Source organism: Fusarium pseudograminearum, chromosome 2, assembly GCF_000303195.2.
Source record: "Fusarium pseudograminearum CS3096 chromosome 2, whole genome shotgun sequence".
NCBI classification, from domain to species: Eukaryota; Fungi; Ascomycota; class Sordariomycetes; order Hypocreales; family Nectriaceae; genus Fusarium; species Fusarium pseudograminearum.
Window position 1 is genome coordinate 2,143,074 of NC_031952.1, and position 19,224 is coordinate 2,162,297.

Consider the following 19,224-nt stretch of genomic DNA (forward strand, 5'->3'; position numbering starts at 1 on the left):
AAAAATAAATAGCCTAAAGAGTATAGTCTAAGTAGCATAAGCTGATCTACTAATTTCGTCTCTTATGCTTCTAGCGGCCAATTTTTCTGATACCCTGAGGCCTGCATGTGAATGGATCTGGTTTCTCCTCATAATCAAGGAAGAGGGAGAGGAGACCAGAAACTGATGTGCCTTGTGTGGCTGTGCAGCTGCAGAACTGTGGTGTCTTGACCACAGGGGCTATCCATCCTTCCCTCTGTCACGGGATCCATACCACCTAGTCTATCAACCTTCGTACCTACTACCTACTGCCTGGAATTACATGTGACGGTACTTCATCATTGCCTGTACCTGTAACTAACAAGAACAGTTTGATATTCTTACTACCGCTGAATGTCATCTATTCATTACTGTACCCCCCACACATCAGACTGCAAACTACAACAGACTACGGGTAAACGGCCCACCACAAACAGCGCGATAGGGGACCGCATTCTTGGGCGAGCCACCAGCGGCGTCCACTAGAGTTGGAACCGTTTGTCAAACCAAGGCCGAAGTCTTCGCCAGAGTCAAAGCGTGGAGAGCAGAAGGAGAATGACCTCTTTAAGTAAGCCGCAACCCCACGAATATTAGAGTTTCACTGTATAGTTATATGAGCAAAGATATCCCCGATTCAATCTTGTGATCTATATATTACATATCTATGGCTTGGGTGACAACCCAACATACCTACCTACAAAAGTCCCAGCGAATGGAAGGCTGTGTGTCGTCACAACCACGCTCAAGCGAGCTCCTTATCAACACAGCCGTTCATTCAATCAACTGCAACCTAATTACGACAAACTCTCGACCCAGAGGCATCTCAAAATCCCTACTAACATGGGCTTTCTCAAACCTGAAGTCGGCAAGGCACGAAAGGTTAGTACTCTTCTCACCATCACTCACCGTCATACCAATTGACCTTTTTCAGCCAAAATTCGACCTTCATCTCAAGGTAAATCTTTCCCATCTACAACCAATTGGTTGACCGAAGGACATCGACTCATGTTTGTCAGATATACGACCTCAACAATGTACCACTCGTTTCCGGTCAATCATTCGTCAAATGGCACGTTTCTCACTCCATGACCGCGGAGCACCGTGGTCGCACTCAGAAGTGCCCAATCGCCAATCACAGAGTCGACTACAGCTTTGTTACTGCGGTCCCCGGCATTCGCATATCGATAGACCGCAACAACCACCTTGCCGAATGCCCCATGGAGTTCGAGGTTATTCAGGAGTTTGGTATAGCCGAAAAAGTCACGCTTGGTGTCGTCCGCCTCAATCTCAGTGAGTACGTCGAAGAGAGCGAAGCCTTTGTCAAGGATGTCGCGTCGCCTGGCCGCATGCGAAGCGGTAGTTTTGGTGTCAATTCACATGGCAACGGGACCTCACGACCGCGCCGTGATTCGGATGTTGTTGAAGATGGTATTGTGAGAAGATATCTCATGCAAGAGAGCAAAGTAAACAGTACCTTGAAAATCAGTATTCTCATGGTTCAAGTCGACGGTGAACGCAGCTATGTAGCGCCACCTCTCAAGACAGCCCCTGTGTTTGGCGGCATCGGCGGCATCATGGGTGAGGCGATAGAAGACGAGGCTGGACGTAAGTGAAGCAACTCGTGCCCATGCATGCCACAGCTAACAGTCCAACCAGCCATAGCTGCTGCAGTGCCTAACTTGTCAAAACCACGCGACGCTGCCGAGCTTCAGGATCTCTACCGGAGTGTCCTCACTGCCTCATGGTGCCGTCAGCCCGAAGAGCATTCCGCAGAGGAGGTCATCGATGACATCTTTAGCGGCGGCAACGGGTGGAAAACAAAGCCACACAATGCCTCGCCCGTCACGGATGGCGATGACGACGACGACGATATTGGCCACCGCGGTACCGTTCGTACCCGTGACGTCCGCCGCATAACCCACAATCTCCTCCATCCTCATATTCACGGCCATAACCATCGATCACCTTCACGCAACCGGCCTAACACCGGTCCAAATGGCTCCTCACATAGGCGCACACCAAGTAATTCGAGCGACAAAAGCTTCTCCACTGTCACTGTCACGCCGTCCAACCGACGCAAGGGTGTTCGCATCCACGAGCGCCATCTTGACCATGCGCGCAGCATGGCGAGTATGACGTCCACCATGACGCTCGATAGTGATCCCATGCGAGAAGCGAGTTATAAAGGGGCTCACGAGGTTAAAGAGGATGATATGCGGAACGATCTGGTTGCTTGGCGGCTACCGGGTGATCAGGTCATGTAAAGCATCATTTGAACGTTAGGAGTTACGGAATCACGAGCCACCCACTTCTTGGAGCAATCCCATCCAAGTTAAGCAGCACAAGTAACTAATCAAATCCGTTGTCTTAAAAAATCTTTGGAAAGTTTCATTCAATTCATCCTGACGACCCTCTATAGTGTCTTCTAGAATCTACCAATAAACCCATGCTTTTGGATATCCATCCACCTAAAATGCCTACTCATAAAATCATTGCGGCTTTTCAATCAAGTCTTTGCTTTTGAGTCTATTAATTCCAGACCCTTAGATGTTTCCTCGCACGCCACCCTTGCCGCCGACTTCACGGGTTGTGACGGTGACACCCAGATCGGCCAGAACATTAATCGTGACCTCAACCTTGCCACCAGCCTTGACGTCCTTAACAGCGGCTTCAGCGAGTGTGCTGCCAATCTTCCAGATCTTCTCACGAGTCTCCTCATCCTCCTCGTCGGAATCGGAAAAGTCGGAGTCATCCTCGTCCTTGGCCTCACCCTTGGCCTTAGGCTCTGGCTTGGTCACCTTGATGTGGGTGTTACCCTCAGCAATCTTGATAAGCACATCACCACCCTCCTTGGGGGCAGGGATGTGGACGGTGCGTCGAGCGGGAGCGGCGGTCTCGGGAGCGACAATAGGGGTGAAGACATCCTCGCCGTCAGCGCCGACAGTGATGACACCAATAGCGTTGGAGATATGCTTGACGGTGGTGACAGCAGGGTGAGTAGACTGCTCGATGTCGGAGGCCTCGTACTCCTGGATGAGAGAAGCCTGGAGGGCAGCACCACGAGCCAGGAGCTCAGAGGGGTTGATAGCAGAGGCGCTGGTGGCGGGAGCCTGTATCTCAGTGGTCTCAGGGAAGATAGTACGAAGGTTGTTGGCAATGCGAGGAGTGTGAGAAGTACCACCAGTCAGGATAACCTCGTCGATATCGAGAACGTCAAGACCAGCCTTCTTGATAACACTTTCGATAAGTCGGTTGAAACCCTCAAAGACCTTGCGAGCAACCATCTCGTATCTTATCCTGTTGATAGTAACAGAGAAGTCGAAACCGTCAGCCAAGCTCTCAACGCTGAACTGAGCGTTGGCGCCCAGGCTCAGAGCTCGCTTGGTAGCCTCAGACTCGAGTCGGAGCTTGGCGAGACTGCGGGCGTTGTTTCGGGGGTCGATGTTGTGCTTCTTCTGGAACTCCTTGGCGAAGTGCTCTATGAGGGCGTTATCCAGATGGACACCAGCGAATTCGTAGTCGTGGGCAGTAGCAAGGATGGTGTAGAGGCCACCTCGCGAAGCGATAACAGCAACATCAGATCGGGTGCCACCAAGGTCGGCAACAACGACGATCTTGTCCTCAACCTTGGCCTCAGGACGGGCATCATAAGCCAGAACGGCGGCGACAGGGTCGGAGATGAGTTGGAGGATCTCAAGACCGGCCTCGTTGGCGGACTTGATCAGGGCCTCTCGCTGCTTCTCAGAAAAGTTTGTGGGGACAGTGACAACGGCAGAGGTGACCTTCTTGCCAAGGTAGTCGGAAGCGGAACCGACAAGTCGTTGCAGGTATCGGGTGGTAATCTCAGAGACGGAAATGCTGGAAGCATCCTCCTCGACCTTGTCCTTCACGGTGAAAGCAACGGAACCAGAAACGTCCTGGGGGTGGGCAGAGGCGTGAGAGTGAGTAGGATCGATAGACTTGAACCTGGGAGCTTCTAGTTAGTATGTTGGTTCCAGAGGTCGATACGAGGTGAGAAAGCAGCTGCATACTCTTGTCCAAGGAAGTCCCGGAAGTTGGCAATGGTGTTCTCGGGGTTTCTAACAAGGAAAGCCTTGGCCTGGCCACCGTAGTACTCGTCGCCGTCAACGTAGGAGAGAACGGTAGGAATTTGTCGATCTATCGAATAGACGTATTAGCAAATTAGGCCATAGAAATTGTAAAGAATATCCTCCTCAAAACGCCTATTCTTATTCCTCTTGCAAGACATACCTCCATCCTCGTTGGCAATAACCTCAGCCTTGTCGTCAACAGTGTAGGCAATAGAACTGTTGGAGTTGCCAAAGGTGATACCAATGGCAACTCGATCACCGGGCTCGGGGCCCTTAGCACCAGCGTTGTCACTCATAGGGTCGGTCGGAAGAGGAATTCGTGAATTGGAGTATAGAAAGGAGGTTGGTTAAAACTCGTCGTCCTTGCTGAGTCTGGGAAAAGAAGGTTGTGGTGAGTGTCAAGTTTAAGAAGGCGACTTGGTGATGGATGGTAGTGGGGGTTTCGTTCTTTTCCCGCAGAGACTTGAAAAAAAACTGCCCGCTAATCTTTAATCGTCCACATTTTTTTCTGAGCGGCTAGTGGGTAGCAGAAAAGTTGGCCTCCTAATTCACGGGGTACAAAAATAAACAGCCCAAGGGGTCCCGTCTAAACATCAGAGGCTGACCTATTAATTTTATTCGATGTGCTCAAGCGGCCAATTTTTCTGATACCCTGAGTGAATAGCCACCGGTACGTATCTTGTCTTATCGTTATCAATGCCCCACTATGCCGCTTCTGCTCAATGTTTTTGACGACAAGGCTGCTTTGAAGCCTGTCGCATTGCATTTCAAGCTTGTAAGATTATCTCAACAACAGAAATCTCACATAATGGCATCCGACACTGTATTTGTACTACCCGGAGATAGCATTGACCCGTCTCTCATTCCTTCGCATCCTAAGAAACCTCTTCGTCTCGGTCCTGGTCTGCGACATGTCCCTCCCAACGGCATCATTCCCACGCTCGCTGGTCAGCTTGTAACCGATCGACAAAAGAATGCCATTCGCGTAGAGAATGCTCGAGGAAGAGTGCGCGTCCAATTTCTTTGGCTAATGGTCTTACGCTAACATATACCAGTACACCCCACGCGTTGGTGAACTCGTCATCGGAACAATCCAGCGCAGCGCTGCAGACTTCTTCTTCGTTACTCTCTCCGACTATACCGCACCCGCACAACTCCCACAACTCTCCTTTGAGGGCGCTACAAAGAAGACTCGTCCTCAGCTTGCTGCGGGCGCACTCGTATACGCACGTGTAGCTCTCGCCAATCGCCACATGGACCCAGAGATAGAATGTGTGTCCGCATCAACAGGAAAGTCGGAAGGTCTGGGCCCTTTAGCAGGCGGTATGCTATACAACGTGTCACTTGGGATGGCTAGGCGTCTCATGATGCCCAAGAGCGTGCAGGAAGGCCGCGTCGTCGTGTTAGAAGAGCTCGGAAATGCAGGTCTTCAGTTCGAAACCGCAACAGGACGTAATGGCAAGTTCTGGGTCGACAGCGAAAACGTGAAGACGGTTATTGCTGTAGGCAGGGCAGTACAAGAAACGGACGAGAAGAACCTAGATGTCGAGGACCAGAAGAAGTTGGTGAGGAAAATCATCAAAGAGCTAAGCTAGCGAGGTTGCATTGGTGAAGAATGTGGTGCTACGTGGCACTCTTTTCATTGAAACCGATCAGGTATACATACACTGCCGTACTTAATAGATACCCGAGAACGAACACGTCTAGCTCGTTCTTTTTCAGACAAACTCGTCTTTTCCATAACCAAACGCCAATAGCCCTGCATGTCTGTTGATGCTGCTTTTTGTGATGAACCCTAAACTTCTAGATAGTACCCGAATGCAACACGAAATGAATGTTAAAACCGGCTCGCTATTAATGAGAAAACATGAGTGATGACCAGGTGAGACTGGCTTTGACCAGCATAAATCTCGAGCTGGCCACATATTACAATGGCTCAAAACCAACACTTCAGCCTTCACCTCTTAAACGTATCTTTATGTGCCTCCCATGTCTTGGTCAACTTCTACAGGCTCTGGTAGATGACTTTGGTCCATGTTGTGGATTTTCGTCATATGGCGTTTCCAATTATCTTTGCGGGGAAATCCCTTCCCACCCTGTCTTGAGTAGTCGCAGCCTGGAACAGCACAGTGGAACTTCTTCTTCCTTTCATGTCGGTCATTGATATGACGTTGAAGATGAGTTTTGGTTCCAAAGCCCTTGCCACAGTTCGGATAAGGGCATTTGTGGTCTTTTGTGTGGTAGCGCTGATGATGTCTATAGGCAGTTAGTACGAAATCGACTGGCACTGGCGGCTGTTTGCTTACTTGAGCTTGTGCGCCTGGTCAAAGACCTGGTGGCAGCCAGGCTCATCGCACGCGTACACACCATTCTTGGGTGATAGATTGCTGGCACCGTTACCTGGCGACACGCTCGGACGGTGGTCAGAAAATGCACCAGAATGAGGAGAAGGTGTATCAAGCTGAGTTGCAGGAGTGTTTAGTGATGAGGGGTTAGTTGATGCAGGTCCCGGCTGAGGAGTTGATGCATCCGAGGGGTAGCTCGGGTGTCGAACGCTGCTATCAGGCAAAGGACTCAAGTGGTGATTCGATGGAATATCAGACATGGAGACATCCTGACTCTCGTCGGGTTCTTCCTTCTTCAATGTGGTTTCGCTCTGTGTGGGTGTAGGTGACTGTATGACGGGCAGTAGTTGAGGCCGAGGTTGGGGAGTATTAGGAGCGAGCGTCAATGGTGAGGGTGAATCGACAGGTCCATCATTTCTTCCAGGCTCCATCGATGGGTGCAGTTGCTGTGGCGAGGATTGCGCTACGTATAGTTCATAGTTTGTTCTGTGCCATAATTCGCTTTCCGTTGAAGCCGGCATCATATCCATCGGGTTCACAGTACCGGGAGCGGGGTGGCTAGGAGGAGACTGAGATGCGTTGAAGTTGAACGTGGTTGGCGAATACTCAGGAGAACTGGACACGGCGTCTTTGGGAAGGGTAGATGGCAGGGCAATAGGCGAGCCCAGAGCCTGTGCAGTATGAGGTACTGGTAATGAGTCTGCAGCGGGCGCAGTGATATCGGTAGGAGACTCAGTCGGGTCTCCTGCTGTGGTGATCCGCTGAAGAGGCACGTCCTGCGTAGTGTGAGGAGCAGCTCTGGTGGTTTCGGGCCCCTCAGTAAGGGACAACGATGTCGGTGAACTGAAAGATTGGTCACGCGTGCTCTTTCGACTGAACAACTGTTTCAAGTTATGTTTCAATGAACTTCCACGCGACCATGATCGTTGGGGCTCGGGGCGAGGCTCTTCAGTTGGGAACATGCCAAAGGCCTCTGAAGGCACGGCTGGACTGTAGTAGTCCGCACTAGTTCCGTTGAGAGTTCCGTCGTGTGCATCGCCAATGGACTGGGGCATGTATTCTTCGTATGTTCCATCGACACTAAATGGCGCCGAACGCGGTATTGAGTTGTCGAAGCCTGGCTGAGCATTGTTGAAGTCTTGTGGAGGTAAGTTGGTGTTGAGTCGGTGGCCAATATTAGGTTGATTTAATGCTTGAGGTTGTCCGTTGGGCTGTATCAGAGCATCATGGGGAGCCCAATCCAAATCCTTAACAGATCCGTCTACACCTCCACGCGTGTTCTCTCCAGAGGGTTTAAATGAGTCTTGGGACGATAAGCGTCGTTGATGATCAACGGTGGGCGAAGATCCGGCTGTAGGAGTCTCGCCCGTCTCGGGGTCGTTCGCGTCGCCTGGTCCATGAGAATGAACTTGTCTTCGGCGTCTAATGCGACGGATGATGAAGGGATAGGAACAGAGCGCTACAAGCGCAATGCCCACGATAACACCAACAACAACGCCGGCGATCCCCCCATCACTCAGTTGCCTCTTGGATACTACTCCTCTGGTTTCGAGATGGCCTGTCACATGGCTCTTCCTCACACTTAGATGTCGCAATATATCCATCGAATTGGACCCCGCCGGGCTTGGAGGCTTGCGTGGCGAGTGCGAAAGTAGCCAGCAGCAGCTGGCGAGAGCTGATGGAAACTGGAACTTGAAGCGGCAATTCGAGCGGTGATTAATATTCTGTCGTATTCTGATGATTTGGTTGTTGGGCGAGGCGACTGGTATTGTACTGAAGACCGAGAGTCTTGGGAGGCCGCCGTCGCAGTCGCGCGAGACACGACAGGAACCGATCTGTAGTCAGTCAAAGGCTCGTGCGTTGTCCAAGGGTCCAGTGCAAGAATCGAAGAAGGAGCGATTATCAAGGGATGATCACTTTAGCTTCTGCTAATGACATCGTGAGCAAAGGAAAGAGAGAATGAGAGCTATGCACGGGTGAGATGCAACGGCATGGCACGACCAAGAAATCCGGGGTGGTCGTCAGCACAGCGCACCTACCTTGAGCACCTTCTTTCTGACAATCACTTTTCGTCGCGCCTTTCCAGGGCCACTCCAGGGCCTTCAACTTCCCATAACGAGAGTAGCTCACACAAGCGAGATTTGATTGGTCGAGTGAGTGACCTAGGCCCCCGCGTACCGTCCGAAGCTCCGCAGTCTAAGCCACACTCATCTCGACTTAGTGTCACTCACCCCTGATGTCCTTCGTTAAATACGGCTGGTCCCTGAACTAGAGGCCCGATTTGTGTAGATGACAATTTGCAGACAAGTGCTATAAAAAGCAACTGTTTTTTTGTTCAAGTGAATGAGGGCGCTCTACGGATAAGGAGCCGAGCATGTGTGGACACTAATGCTGTGTTACAGTTGCAGCTTAAGCCGCATGTCCCATACATGCCCAAGTACATACTCTGTATTCACTCGAGAGTGACGCAAGTTCACAACGACTTGCTTTTAATGATTGTACGCTTACACTCCATCGATAGGACCGACTATGGTGATAAGCAGGGCAGGGGTAGGCAGTGAAACATTGAATATCGGTATCAGAGTACATAGTTAGCTGACGCTATGATTGACCTCTGTTCAAGTTGCAAATTGCCCACTAAGGTTTATGTGTGTGTAGGACTGAGAGGTAACTAGGTAGGCCAAACTCCTTCTTATCACCAGCATCATATGCCAGGATCCGACTTTCTATCATGGATGCTTCGGCTTCAGTAATATCAGGTAATTTCAGTTCAGTACCAATTAAGAACCCTTCAAATGGATTGGCCAATAAGCAACATGGTGATCGTTCACGCTAATACTCTATAGTTTTCAATAAAATATAGCGGCTACCTATATTGCAGTAACAACTTGTAGAATAAATACAACATGCGTACCAGATATCAAAGTGCCGACTTGCCGCCAAGGTTGTAAGATCGAGAACTCAGGCCGATTTATAACTTTAATAAGCCGATTACGATTCATTTCAATCACGGATGGAATACATTGGCCTTCTTCGATCTACTACCAGCCTCAGCATCTCTAGACAACAACCATTTCTTAGATATTTATTATCGTACGACTCTCCATAAGCTGCAACCCATCCATCCATATACTAGTTTACCTTAGAGGCTCATTCGGCCTCTACCGTGTGCATAAACATAATTTTGTTTCCTAGAGTCTCATCATTTATCCGTAAGTTGATGACATTTGATGATTCCACCCCCATGTTTCAGGCCCTGTGAGCCTGTCTCCATATTCAAGACTACTCTGCAAAGCTCCCACAGCGTGCCAAGCTGTCTTTTCTGCTGGCATTCGTTGATCACATGTGGCTTGATGGCCTCCAAGACACTAAATTGCGGGACTAGTATCTTGTTTTAACTTCATGTCATCAAGAACTGGGCAACTTTTCCAATCATTTCGATATTGCATCTAACTGGGTGCCATGCGGCGAAATCAATACATGAACCTCTCCACATATGATGCTTTTCGTAATTCCTAACTCCTAACCCCGAATTCGAACATAAAAACACCCAATCCGAAGAACCAACCAAGCTAGCTCGAGTGCGTGTTTCAACAATCACGGCAACTGCCATCTCCATTCCGGTGTAGGTTGATATCTGTCAACACATTCTTACTCTCCAGCTCAGAGCTACAACACAAACATACGGCCATCCTGTACTGCATCGTTCCATACTTTCGAAGTGTAGTCGGTTGGAACCCGTAGACCAGCGCGGAGGCGAAATGTCATCTCTGGGTGCATCAGTATGACCTCCGCCTGCCGCGCCCGAGTAATCGCAACATTCATTCTCTGTGGTTCGTCCATGAATCCGGGTCGAGTTGTTCGGACCATGTCGAGAAAAACCATATCCGCCTGATTCCCCTGGGCCCTATCTACGGTCAAAACTTCAACCCTGTTCTGCCATTCGTCAGGCCACTGCTTGACCGCGTGAGTGTATTGGCGCATCGCAACACTGTATGGGGTCTGTATCATGACCCTTCCAGGTTGTTCGACGTCCGTGACACATCGGAAATCAGGGTCTTGAAGTAGTGCTTGAACTTGACCCACGACCCACTGGTGGTTGACAGGATTCCAGAAACTGCGGCAGTGTGTCTCTTCCTTACTCTTTGTGAGAGCAATGACGGCACGGTTCTCTTTCAACTTACTTCCGCCACCGAGTTTTTCGAGGTAGGTGCGCAAGTAGCTCACTGTTCCGGGGAACTGTTCTTTTGCCGAATAACCAGAAATCATCCGCCCGTGGTAAAAGAGTGCGGATGGCAACTTTTGCAGGTTGCCGAACGCTCGCTTGTTGATTAGCAACGAGCTATTTATCGCTCCGACCTTTGCCGCTCGAGCCATGAGACTAACTCGCATTTGTTCGGCAAACGGGTTGAATTCGAGACCTTGTTTGTTGGTATCCCGCACATCGCCGCTTTTCACGAACGGCCTGGTCTGGTTGACATCTCCGGTCATGATCCAAGCAATGGGCTCGAAATAAGCAATGGGGATCAATGTAGTGAGCTCACGTGCGTGCGGAGCTTCGTCGACAAAGATGATTTCCGGCTTGAAGTGTCTAGAGAATCCACCATAGGCCGCTACAGGTGTTGTTGCAATGAAGTCAGTTTGTCTGAGAACGGCCGTATACAATTTTGTAACTTGCGTCCTCAGGGTCTTCCAGTTGTCGTTGTCCAAGACCTCGCCAGTGTCCATTCGCATCAGCACTCGCTTCAATGCCGAAAAGCCGTCATTTCGGTGCTTCTCATAATACTCCCACGCCGCTTCATCCAAGGTAGGCGCCTTGTTGGGATTGCGCCCTACGCAAACGCTCTTGTTGATGCTCATCGTAGCAAGGAATTTTTTAGTAAAGTCCGTACCATGTCCGTCATGTTCTCCAGAAGTGCTCGTATTTAGCTTCGAGCTGTTTCTGATCTCATACGGCCAACCGTGCATTCGAACAATCCGCAGTTTTAGCCCAGCTTCTTTGCAAAGGCCGTAGTAACGATCAGCCGCATCGTCGACAGTTTTGTTCAGGTCAACCAGGAAAAGAATGGGGCTTCTCCTTTTCGCACCGGGGCGTCGTTTTGACTGAAGAAGGGCAGAAACAACCATGTTCCACTCCGTCTTTCCTGCACCGGGGCACCCGTTGACGAAGTAAAGACCGTTTGGGATTCTCCTCAGTCCCCTAAAGGCGGCGAGGTGGTCGCTGTTGAAGGAGCGAAACTTTTGGAGGATCGTGTACCTGATCTTGTGCTCCGAAGCCTTGGGATTCTTCAGATGGGGGAACAGGTTATAGAGATCTAAAAAGGTCTTGTCGCTACCTTTTAGATCGAGGATCATTTCGAATGCTGCCTTTGACTTTTGTCCAACCTGTCGACTTTCCAGTTGGCACTCCTGTGTTAGCCGACGTAGTGCTGAAAGCTCGGCCTCGAATGTATTCGAGAAGGTGTCCCAAGTGATGGTTATTGTTTGATGTTTCGACTCGTCCAGGGAGATGCTTTCGAAATCGTCAAGAGAAGAAGCAGTTTGCATCGAAGACATCAGATCAAGGCTCACTTGTTCGCCTTCTTCATTCTTCCACGATCTACACACGTCGACCTTGAAGGCCGCGCACTTTGCAACTCCCTTGCTGACGAGGTAATCTACATCTCCATAGGGGTTGCCTATGCGTGTTGCAGGCAGATTGACCAGGGAGTATGTCCCATCTGGCAGTTCGATTCTGCTTTCGAAATCGATGTGAAAGTTGTCATCGAGGCTAGGAAAAACGAGATCTTCTGACGGCTGTGGGACTACCACAAGAACTAGCCATGGGGTGTGGAATGAAGTAGCAAGTCCCGGGATAGGAGCAATGGGCCAGGCTTTGAAAATCGTTCGTTGCTCGTTGAATCGTACCAAGATATCCAACTCGTTTTTCTGCTCTATCAATGTCCCTTGCTCATGTCGGTGCACATAAGTCGACTCCGATAGAACGTAGAGGGGCGGGAGCGGCTGTTTGGAATCAGAAAAAGCACTAGACACAAGGTATAATCGGGATTTATCCACTCTTACCTTATCAAGTACAAGCTGTCCGGGTGTCATTGCAGCAGGCATCATGAAGTACCTGTGTGACTGCGAATACCAATCGTGTTTTCGACGTGCGACGGGTGGACACAGGAGGTTGCGATGGATAGATCTCGCAGAGCCTGGAGAGACCAGAACCAATCGGAGAAGAGGTACGATACTGTCGAAAAATATTGAGCGAAAAGAATAGCTCTAAAAGGTCCTTTGGAGAAGATGGCTTTGACTGTCACTCGTGCAGAACACCATGTCAGTACTCAGCAAATTGGTGGATCGGGAATCTCAAGAATGTTGCAAAGAGATGAAGCGAGGAGGAGACAAACGCAGGCAAAGAAAATGGCAGGGCAGAAATGTGCAGGTAACTACCTACCTCCTACTAGGTAGCCAGGCAGCAGCCGCGCTGTGAGGAAATGAAGGAGCCCGTGTTTGCGCCTGCCGTTTGTTGCTGCCGCCAGCCGTCAACACTGCCACCACTGCAGCAGTCTTTCCTGCAAAGGACCTTACAATTGTAGGAGAGAAGGTTGGGTGATGATGATAAAGAGAAAGGGGGGGAAGAGGGTGGCCGACAGAATTTAAAGCAAGTATCGCAGCCGCATTAATTCAGCAGTGATTCACTGTCAACGAGTCACCTTTAAAGAGGCACTCTCAACCGAGCAGCCTCAAGGTGAGCACATACCTTAGTACTCAGAGGATATTTCAGAGTATTTGCATGATAAACTTGGACAATCTCAAGCTGTGCTTTGGGAGATTTTGAATAAGGGACATAAGAATACGGAAATGACCTAGTGCCCGTGCTGTTCCAATGCAAAGGGTTGCCTTCACTCATCAACAAGAGAAGTGGTGGGAGACGTGTTTTATTCACCTAGTAGTCTAGATACTAGGTACCTGGGTCGTCATATGTCCAATTATCCCTATCCATATCAACAAAAAGTTTGTTAATACAACCAAGTGTTCAATTCATGACAACTACCAATCTGCATAGTCGACTCCCTACATCCAGCTCTCCAGGTGCAAGCATTGCTCGCTACAGTACTTGGCCCTCTAAGGTTAGCCATCTCATTGGCCATTATTCTGTCAGTGAAGCCGTTTTCTTGTCTTCACAGATACTCCGCGCCTCAATCATCCAACTGCCATCCTGCCATCTTAATTACCGTGTCCTGCTCGTTAGGTCAAGTCGATCACCATTGCCTCCGCTACGCAGTAATCATGGTTGCTTCTCTCATCGATGTCTACCTCCATCATGTCTGGGGAACGGGGTGACTCATCCTCGGAATCCTCTTCGATGGCAATGATGTTTCGGTTATCACAGGGAATCATGCCGTCTTCTTTCAGGAGCCACTGTTCTATGTGCTTGTATAACACACGCACAGTGACAGGTGGAAAGGCGTTTCCAATCTGTCGCTTGATGGATGTGATATTCCCTAAGAACAAATGCCACCTTGGGAACCCTTGAAGGCTTGCAAACTCCCGTAGAGTCAACTTTCTCGACCCATCGGGATAGTATAGGTCACCTCCTCTAGTGGTGATCGTTCCAGCAAGGCGTTCTGGGTCGTATGGGGCGCGTGGAGGGTTAAAGTGGTGAACCCTATCAGGATCATGAAGATCGTCTTCAAGTTGAATGCCTCTAAGAGCCTTGCCAATAGTATTGTATGGTAACAACCCAGGTTCGTCGCCATGTGTCGCCTTTGGGAGCGGTGGCAATCTTTCCCCAGGCGCAGCAGCAATTATGATCAGTCTCTTCCGATCTTGCGCTGCGCCCCAAGTACAGAGCTTAACCACTTTCCAGCGAAATGAGTAGTTCCACTGCGTGAAGTCATGAAGGAGGCCGTTGAAATAATCGCCGTGGCGGTCATGAGTGAGACCAAACGTCTGCTCCACAGTAACAACACGCGGTCGCAGCTTCTGTAGCAGTTCATTACATCCAAAGAGCGCGGCAATGTTGTCGTCGTCATGTACGGACGCATGAGTGTGCGCTGGAGAAAAGAACTGGCATGGCGGAGAGAAATGCAGGATATCCACTCTCTTGTGGCCGGCATTGGGTTCCGCAATGAATTCGTCAAGAGGCATCCGGAACAGCTCAGTGTCAGGGAAGTTGGTCTCATAGGTCTCCCAAACTTCTGGTGCCTTATCAATAGCATACTGGATCTTAAATCCAGCCATAAGGGCGCCTCGGGATACTCCTCCGGCACCAGAGCATGAGTCGAACATGGTGTATCTTTGTCCGTCGAGTCGATTCTTGTTGTCCTCAGCGTCGGACTCGAGATCGATGGGGTTGCCCACGTTCGAGGGTATCCATGACCCTCCTTTATTCGTTTTTCCTCGCCATCGCTTCCGAAGAACTTCATCAGACACTTTGGACTGCGTGTCTGCTTCACTCGAGTGTATGCGGATGAACGCCTCTTCGACCTGCCTCTTGCGGCTCCCCTGTCCGACAAAGCAAACCTCCAGCTTCTAGCGGCAGATCAGATGTGTGTACCAGTTATTTGGAAGGCCTCGTTCTTCTGGGTAATGAGGGTTGAATTTGGGAAATTCGGCGTTTGTGGTAACAAGATGATGCAATTGGAGAACATCGGAGAGGTTAATGTCCACGAATTCTTGATGCTTTGCTTCATCTTGGTAAATGAGCATGCAGACTTCATTCGGCATCATGTCGTGTGGTTTCGAGTATGCTTCGCTGGCCTTGATAAAGGGAATGCCGCGGATTTTGATGGCGTTTGTGGATAGGGATCGGATCACCGTTTTGACCAGGACAAACTTGACATGGTATTTGCCGAATAGAAACTTCCGTACTCGAATGAATGAATCCTTCTGTACTGTGGCATTTAATATTTGTATCTTCTCCAAATGGAGCTCGCCTTGACGAGAAAGTGGTAGACCTGTGAGATCCGCCGTGAGATCGATGATCTCCTCGTAATCAACGACTTCGACAGCGTCAAGAACTTCAACAGTGTCAACACCATCGAGTGTGCATGACGATAAACGCCTTCTGCGTTCTGGAAACCCTGTGGGTCTTTCAGTCAAAAATATCACCTCCTCCATTTCTTCTCGCTGCTCGATGTCAATATGTGTAACCACCATGTTGTGCGAGGTAGGCTAACCCAAGGTAGGTAGCAACGAATGTGTGTGTTATTGCGTGAGCCGCATGCGATTATAGCTGATAAAATATGCCGAGGTCCTGTACCATCAGTGAGCAATATCGAGAGCAGTAAATATCTGAAGAGGTTTAAAAAGAAAGAAATGATGTTGGTGCAGAGGCAAGGTGGTGGAGAAAGAGGTTGAGAGAAGTGAACTCTATGCGCATGCATATCTACAAAAACTTGCCCCACGCTAAGGATGGCATTTATTTTTAATAGCTCTAACTATATGGCTCGTGCAGTGTGAACCATGGACTATTCTTATTCAGAAGGCTTTGATTTGTCATAGGACTACAAGTCAAACACTGTAGCTCAAACGCAAGGGTTATATCGCAACGATGACCATGTAGTAGTATATGAACACCTTCCATAATTGCAAACGACCAAATATTTTCTTTACATTCTCGAGTACTCTTTATCTCCGGTGAGAGAAGGCGAGTTATGAGCATACAGTTCTCGGGTATTGCCATGCACAAGCATAAAACCTCTGAACTTGTCTCTTTCTACACATACAAGGCAAATCAGGCAAAGGCATGCAACTTTTTGATTCCAAGGCGAGGTTCTCCTCCTTCTTTCGGTCCTCAACACACCAATTCGCTTCCAATAGCACAGACAGGTAATAGACGGCGATTTACTCCATGCAAAGATGAACGTCTGTGGCACTCGCTGGCACTGCAAAGCAGGTCTCCTGCAACCTGTAAAGCTCCGCTGTGATTGTGCCAACCTTCAACACAATACAAAGTTCAGCGAAATGCTTATGATGCTCATGTTCCGTTGATATGCATTTTAGTGGCTGCTATCATCTATCAAAAACGGTGATGAGAGGGCTGGCATGCCGGGTGAAGGCCTGCAACTCAATCCACCAATGTGTTTGCTTCGATTTTTGTAGAAATTCATATTCACCTTGGAAGAGTTTTCTTGTTAATCTATTTTACCACTATTACCTAGACTACAGTTCTTTCAGAGTCCGATATTGACTTCGTTTGTTGAATGTAGAAATGAAAAGACTGCCTGCTTTCATTCGGTAGCATCTGCAAGTCCAGAAAAGGAGGAAACAGCCCGTCTATTACAGCCACCGACGTAGATCGCTACGTCATTTGGTTATGGTTCCCCCGACTTTTCTTTTCTTTTTCCTTCGTCATCCAACGATTCAATGCGAAATTTGGCCCTAGTAGTAGATTTAGTATTTCACTATCACTATAAACCACTAAAGTAACTGCAATAATAGTCAAATATCTCAGAAAAGATTAGGCGAGGACTCTACTATTTGTTTGAGAAGTCATCAAAGAACTTTCTTAGTTATTCTACTATTATAACACTTGATATGATCTGATACAGGGTAATATGGCTTACACGGACAGGTAGTGTACTAACCTAATCCGAGGTCTGCCTAATAAGGTTAGTCAGGGCAGCTTCGAGTCGTGCATTTCGTGGCGTACTTAGCGGATACAGAATCAGCGATCCTTGTCTCGACTGTTGAGGTCATTGATGCGATCAACCATGCTTGTCAACCCTACTAAAAAGTATTTTGAGTACAGTAAATGACAGAATGAGTGACTTGATGTTATTGATATCACAAAATCCGCATGATTCTTGGTAATGATAAGAGTGTGCCTACCATATTCCACAAGGCTTTTCGTACTACCGAATACTCTTTGCAGTCGATATACACCACATCAAGCCTATTATCGTTTTAACATCTATACCCATTCGACAAAATTGACCATGGCTGCCCGGACGTTGCGTAAACGCGGCGTCGAAAGCCAAAAGGAGACTTCAGCGAAGAAGCAAAAGACCAATGCCGAAACCCAGGTCAAGGACGAGTTTCCAGAAGAACTTCCGCACAATCTCGGACCTGTTCGTGCAACTCATAAGAATGCCCGGAAAATCCGGACCCCCCCAAGAGAATCGCTGGAGTCAATCAAGGCCATCAAGGTGGAAGAGGTTTCGTCTGAAGCTCCGCCAAGCACCAAAGCTCTGAATCCACCTTCACCACAGGAGACAAAGCCTGTGACCCGGCGGACATTGCGACCGCGGCAAACAGCCGCCAAATCCTCCTATTTTGAGTCAGATGAGGAGTCGAGCACGAAACCCCAGGCTAAGAGGTCGAGTAAATCTTCTTCCATCAAGCAGGAAGTCAAAGATGAGGATGAAGACGCCAATGTGACGATGGGAGCACCAGTCCGCAAAACGGCCAAGAAGACCAAGGAAAATCCATACGGGCTTACTCCTGGTATTACACCTTTTCCTGAGTGGGAAGCTCCATCAGAAGAAGACTGCGACGAAGCCTATCGTCGACTGGCCAAAATCCACGGAGAGGCCAATGCCCCTGAGAAGATACCAGCACCGTCTCTTGAAGTCTCAGGCTGCGGAGAAGTTCCATCTGTCCTAGACGCTTTGATTAGAACCCGCCTAAGCGCGAACACATCGAACCGCAACTCCAGCGCAGCATTTCGCGGACTGGTGAGCACTTTTGGAACTATCGACAAAGGCATTGGTAAGGGCAGTGTGGACTGGAACAAAGTCAGAACTGCCCCTCTTCCAACCATTGTTGAATCTATCAAAACCGGCGGTCTGTCTCAGGTTAAAGGAAAGGATATCAAAACAATCTTAGAGCTAGTCTATGAAGAGAACACGAAGCGACGAGAGGCTTTCTTGGAAGAGAAGAGCGGAGGCAAAGCAACGGGACTCACCGGAGCAGAGGGTAAGACACAGGGTCAAAAAGACCTGGAGATCTTGAAGACAGACCAAGAGATTCTTTCGTTGGACCATATACATGGGATGGTCCCGGACGAAGCGATGCAGACGCTTACCAAGTTTCCTGGCATCGGCGTTAAGACGGCATCCTGTGTTATCCTCTTTTGTCTGCAACAGCCTAGCTTCGCAGTTGATACCCATGTGCACCGCATTAGTGGATGGTTGAAATGGATGCCACCGAAAGCCACTCGAGATCAAACGTTCAGTCACTTGGAAGTCCGCATACCCGACCACTTGAAGTATGGGCTGCACAAATTGTTTGTTCAGCATGGGCGAAGCTGCATCCGCTGCAGAGCAAACACAAGTGAGGGGAGTGAGGAGTGGAATAAATCGGAGTGTCCACTTGATGAGCTCATGGAAAGAACAGGCAAACGGCAGTATGGAGGCAAAGCGGGATCAAAGGAGGCAAAGGTAGAGGACAGTGATTAACTGCATAACGCAGATGATAAGATAAGGTCTTGGGCCAGTGTAGTATATAAAGAGTATGTGTTGCGTATTTTCTTGTTCTTTCTTCACAACATTCCCCATACACTTTACGAAAGTACTTCAATGTGTAGCCCGCTTTCTGAATGTGCCCATAACACGAATAAAAAGACGTGGGAACAGGAAGAAAGAAAAGATCCAGCCCAGTTACACACAGGCTACCCTGCCCAGGAGAGCAAGCACCCATACCTCAGTGGCTGCTCAGCGACGACGACACCCCACCCTATTCATTAAACCCCCTGCAGAGACGCGGCAAACCAAGCGCGTCGAAGCTTGGAAACTGGGACCAAGGTCGTTCGTTCCATTGTCTCCATCTGAACTCAA

The 19,224-nt window shown here is 49.2% G+C and overlaps 7 protein-coding genes across 7 annotated transcripts; 3 read left to right on the forward strand and 4 right to left on the reverse strand.

The window, feature by feature from the left end:
* Positions 1 to 858: 858 nt before the first annotated feature.
* FPSE_11572 (uncharacterized protein) lies at positions 859 to 2,282 on the forward strand (the record flags this gene model as incomplete). Its single annotated transcript, XM_009264689.1, has 4 exons — positions 859 to 897; positions 950 to 973; positions 1,035 to 1,623; positions 1,675 to 2,282. The coding sequence occupies 4 exons, from the start codon at positions 859 to 861 to the stop codon at positions 2,280 to 2,282; spliced, it is 1,260 nt and encodes a 419-aa protein (XP_009262964.1).
* Positions 2,283 to 2,561: 279 nt separating this feature from the next.
* Positions 2,562 to 4,405, reverse strand: FPSE_11571 (uncharacterized protein; the record flags this gene model as incomplete). Its single annotated transcript, XM_009264688.1, has 3 exons — positions 2,562 to 3,984; positions 4,050 to 4,176; positions 4,270 to 4,405. The coding sequence occupies 3 exons, from the start codon at positions 4,403 to 4,405 to the stop codon at positions 2,562 to 2,564; spliced, it is 1,686 nt and encodes a 561-aa protein (XP_009262963.1).
* A 410-nt stretch (positions 4,406 to 4,815) lies between these two features.
* Positions 4,816 to 5,816, forward strand: FPSE_11570 (uncharacterized protein; the record flags this gene model as incomplete). Its single annotated transcript, XM_009264687.1, has 3 exons — positions 4,816 to 5,115; positions 5,165 to 5,674; positions 5,793 to 5,816. 3 exons carry the CDS (start codon positions 4,816 to 4,818, stop codon positions 5,814 to 5,816), a joined length of 834 nt encoding a protein of 277 aa, XP_009262962.1.
* Positions 5,817 to 6,085: 269 nt separating this feature from the next.
* Positions 6,086 to 8,058, reverse strand: FPSE_11569 (uncharacterized protein; the record flags this gene model as incomplete). The annotated part of the gene is made up of 2 exons (XM_009264686.1): positions 6,086 to 6,365; positions 6,416 to 8,058. 2 exons carry the CDS (start codon positions 8,056 to 8,058, stop codon positions 6,086 to 6,088), a joined length of 1,923 nt encoding a protein of 640 aa, XP_009262961.1.
* A 2,065-nt stretch (positions 8,059 to 10,123) lies between these two features.
* Positions 10,124 to 12,559, reverse strand: FPSE_11568 (uncharacterized protein; the record flags this gene model as incomplete). The annotated part of the gene is made up of 2 exons (XM_009264685.1): positions 10,124 to 12,457; positions 12,518 to 12,559. The coding sequence occupies 2 exons, from the start codon at positions 12,557 to 12,559 to the stop codon at positions 10,124 to 10,126; spliced, it is 2,376 nt and encodes a 791-aa protein (XP_009262960.1).
* A 1,131-nt stretch (positions 12,560 to 13,690) lies between these two features.
* FPSE_11567 (uncharacterized protein) lies at positions 13,691 to 15,604 on the reverse strand (the record flags this gene model as incomplete). The annotated part of the gene is made up of 2 exons (XM_009264684.1): positions 13,691 to 14,977; positions 15,095 to 15,604. 2 exons carry the CDS (start codon positions 15,602 to 15,604, stop codon positions 13,691 to 13,693), a joined length of 1,797 nt encoding a protein of 598 aa, XP_009262959.1.
* A 1,781-nt stretch (positions 15,605 to 17,385) lies between these two features.
* On the forward strand, positions 17,386 to 18,846 carry FPSE_11566 (uncharacterized protein; the record flags this gene model as incomplete). Its single annotated transcript, XM_009264683.1, has 1 exon — positions 17,386 to 18,846. The coding sequence occupies one exon, from the start codon at positions 17,386 to 17,388 to the stop codon at positions 18,844 to 18,846; it is 1,461 nt and encodes a 486-aa protein (XP_009262958.1).
* Positions 18,847 to 19,224: the final 378 nt, after the last annotated feature.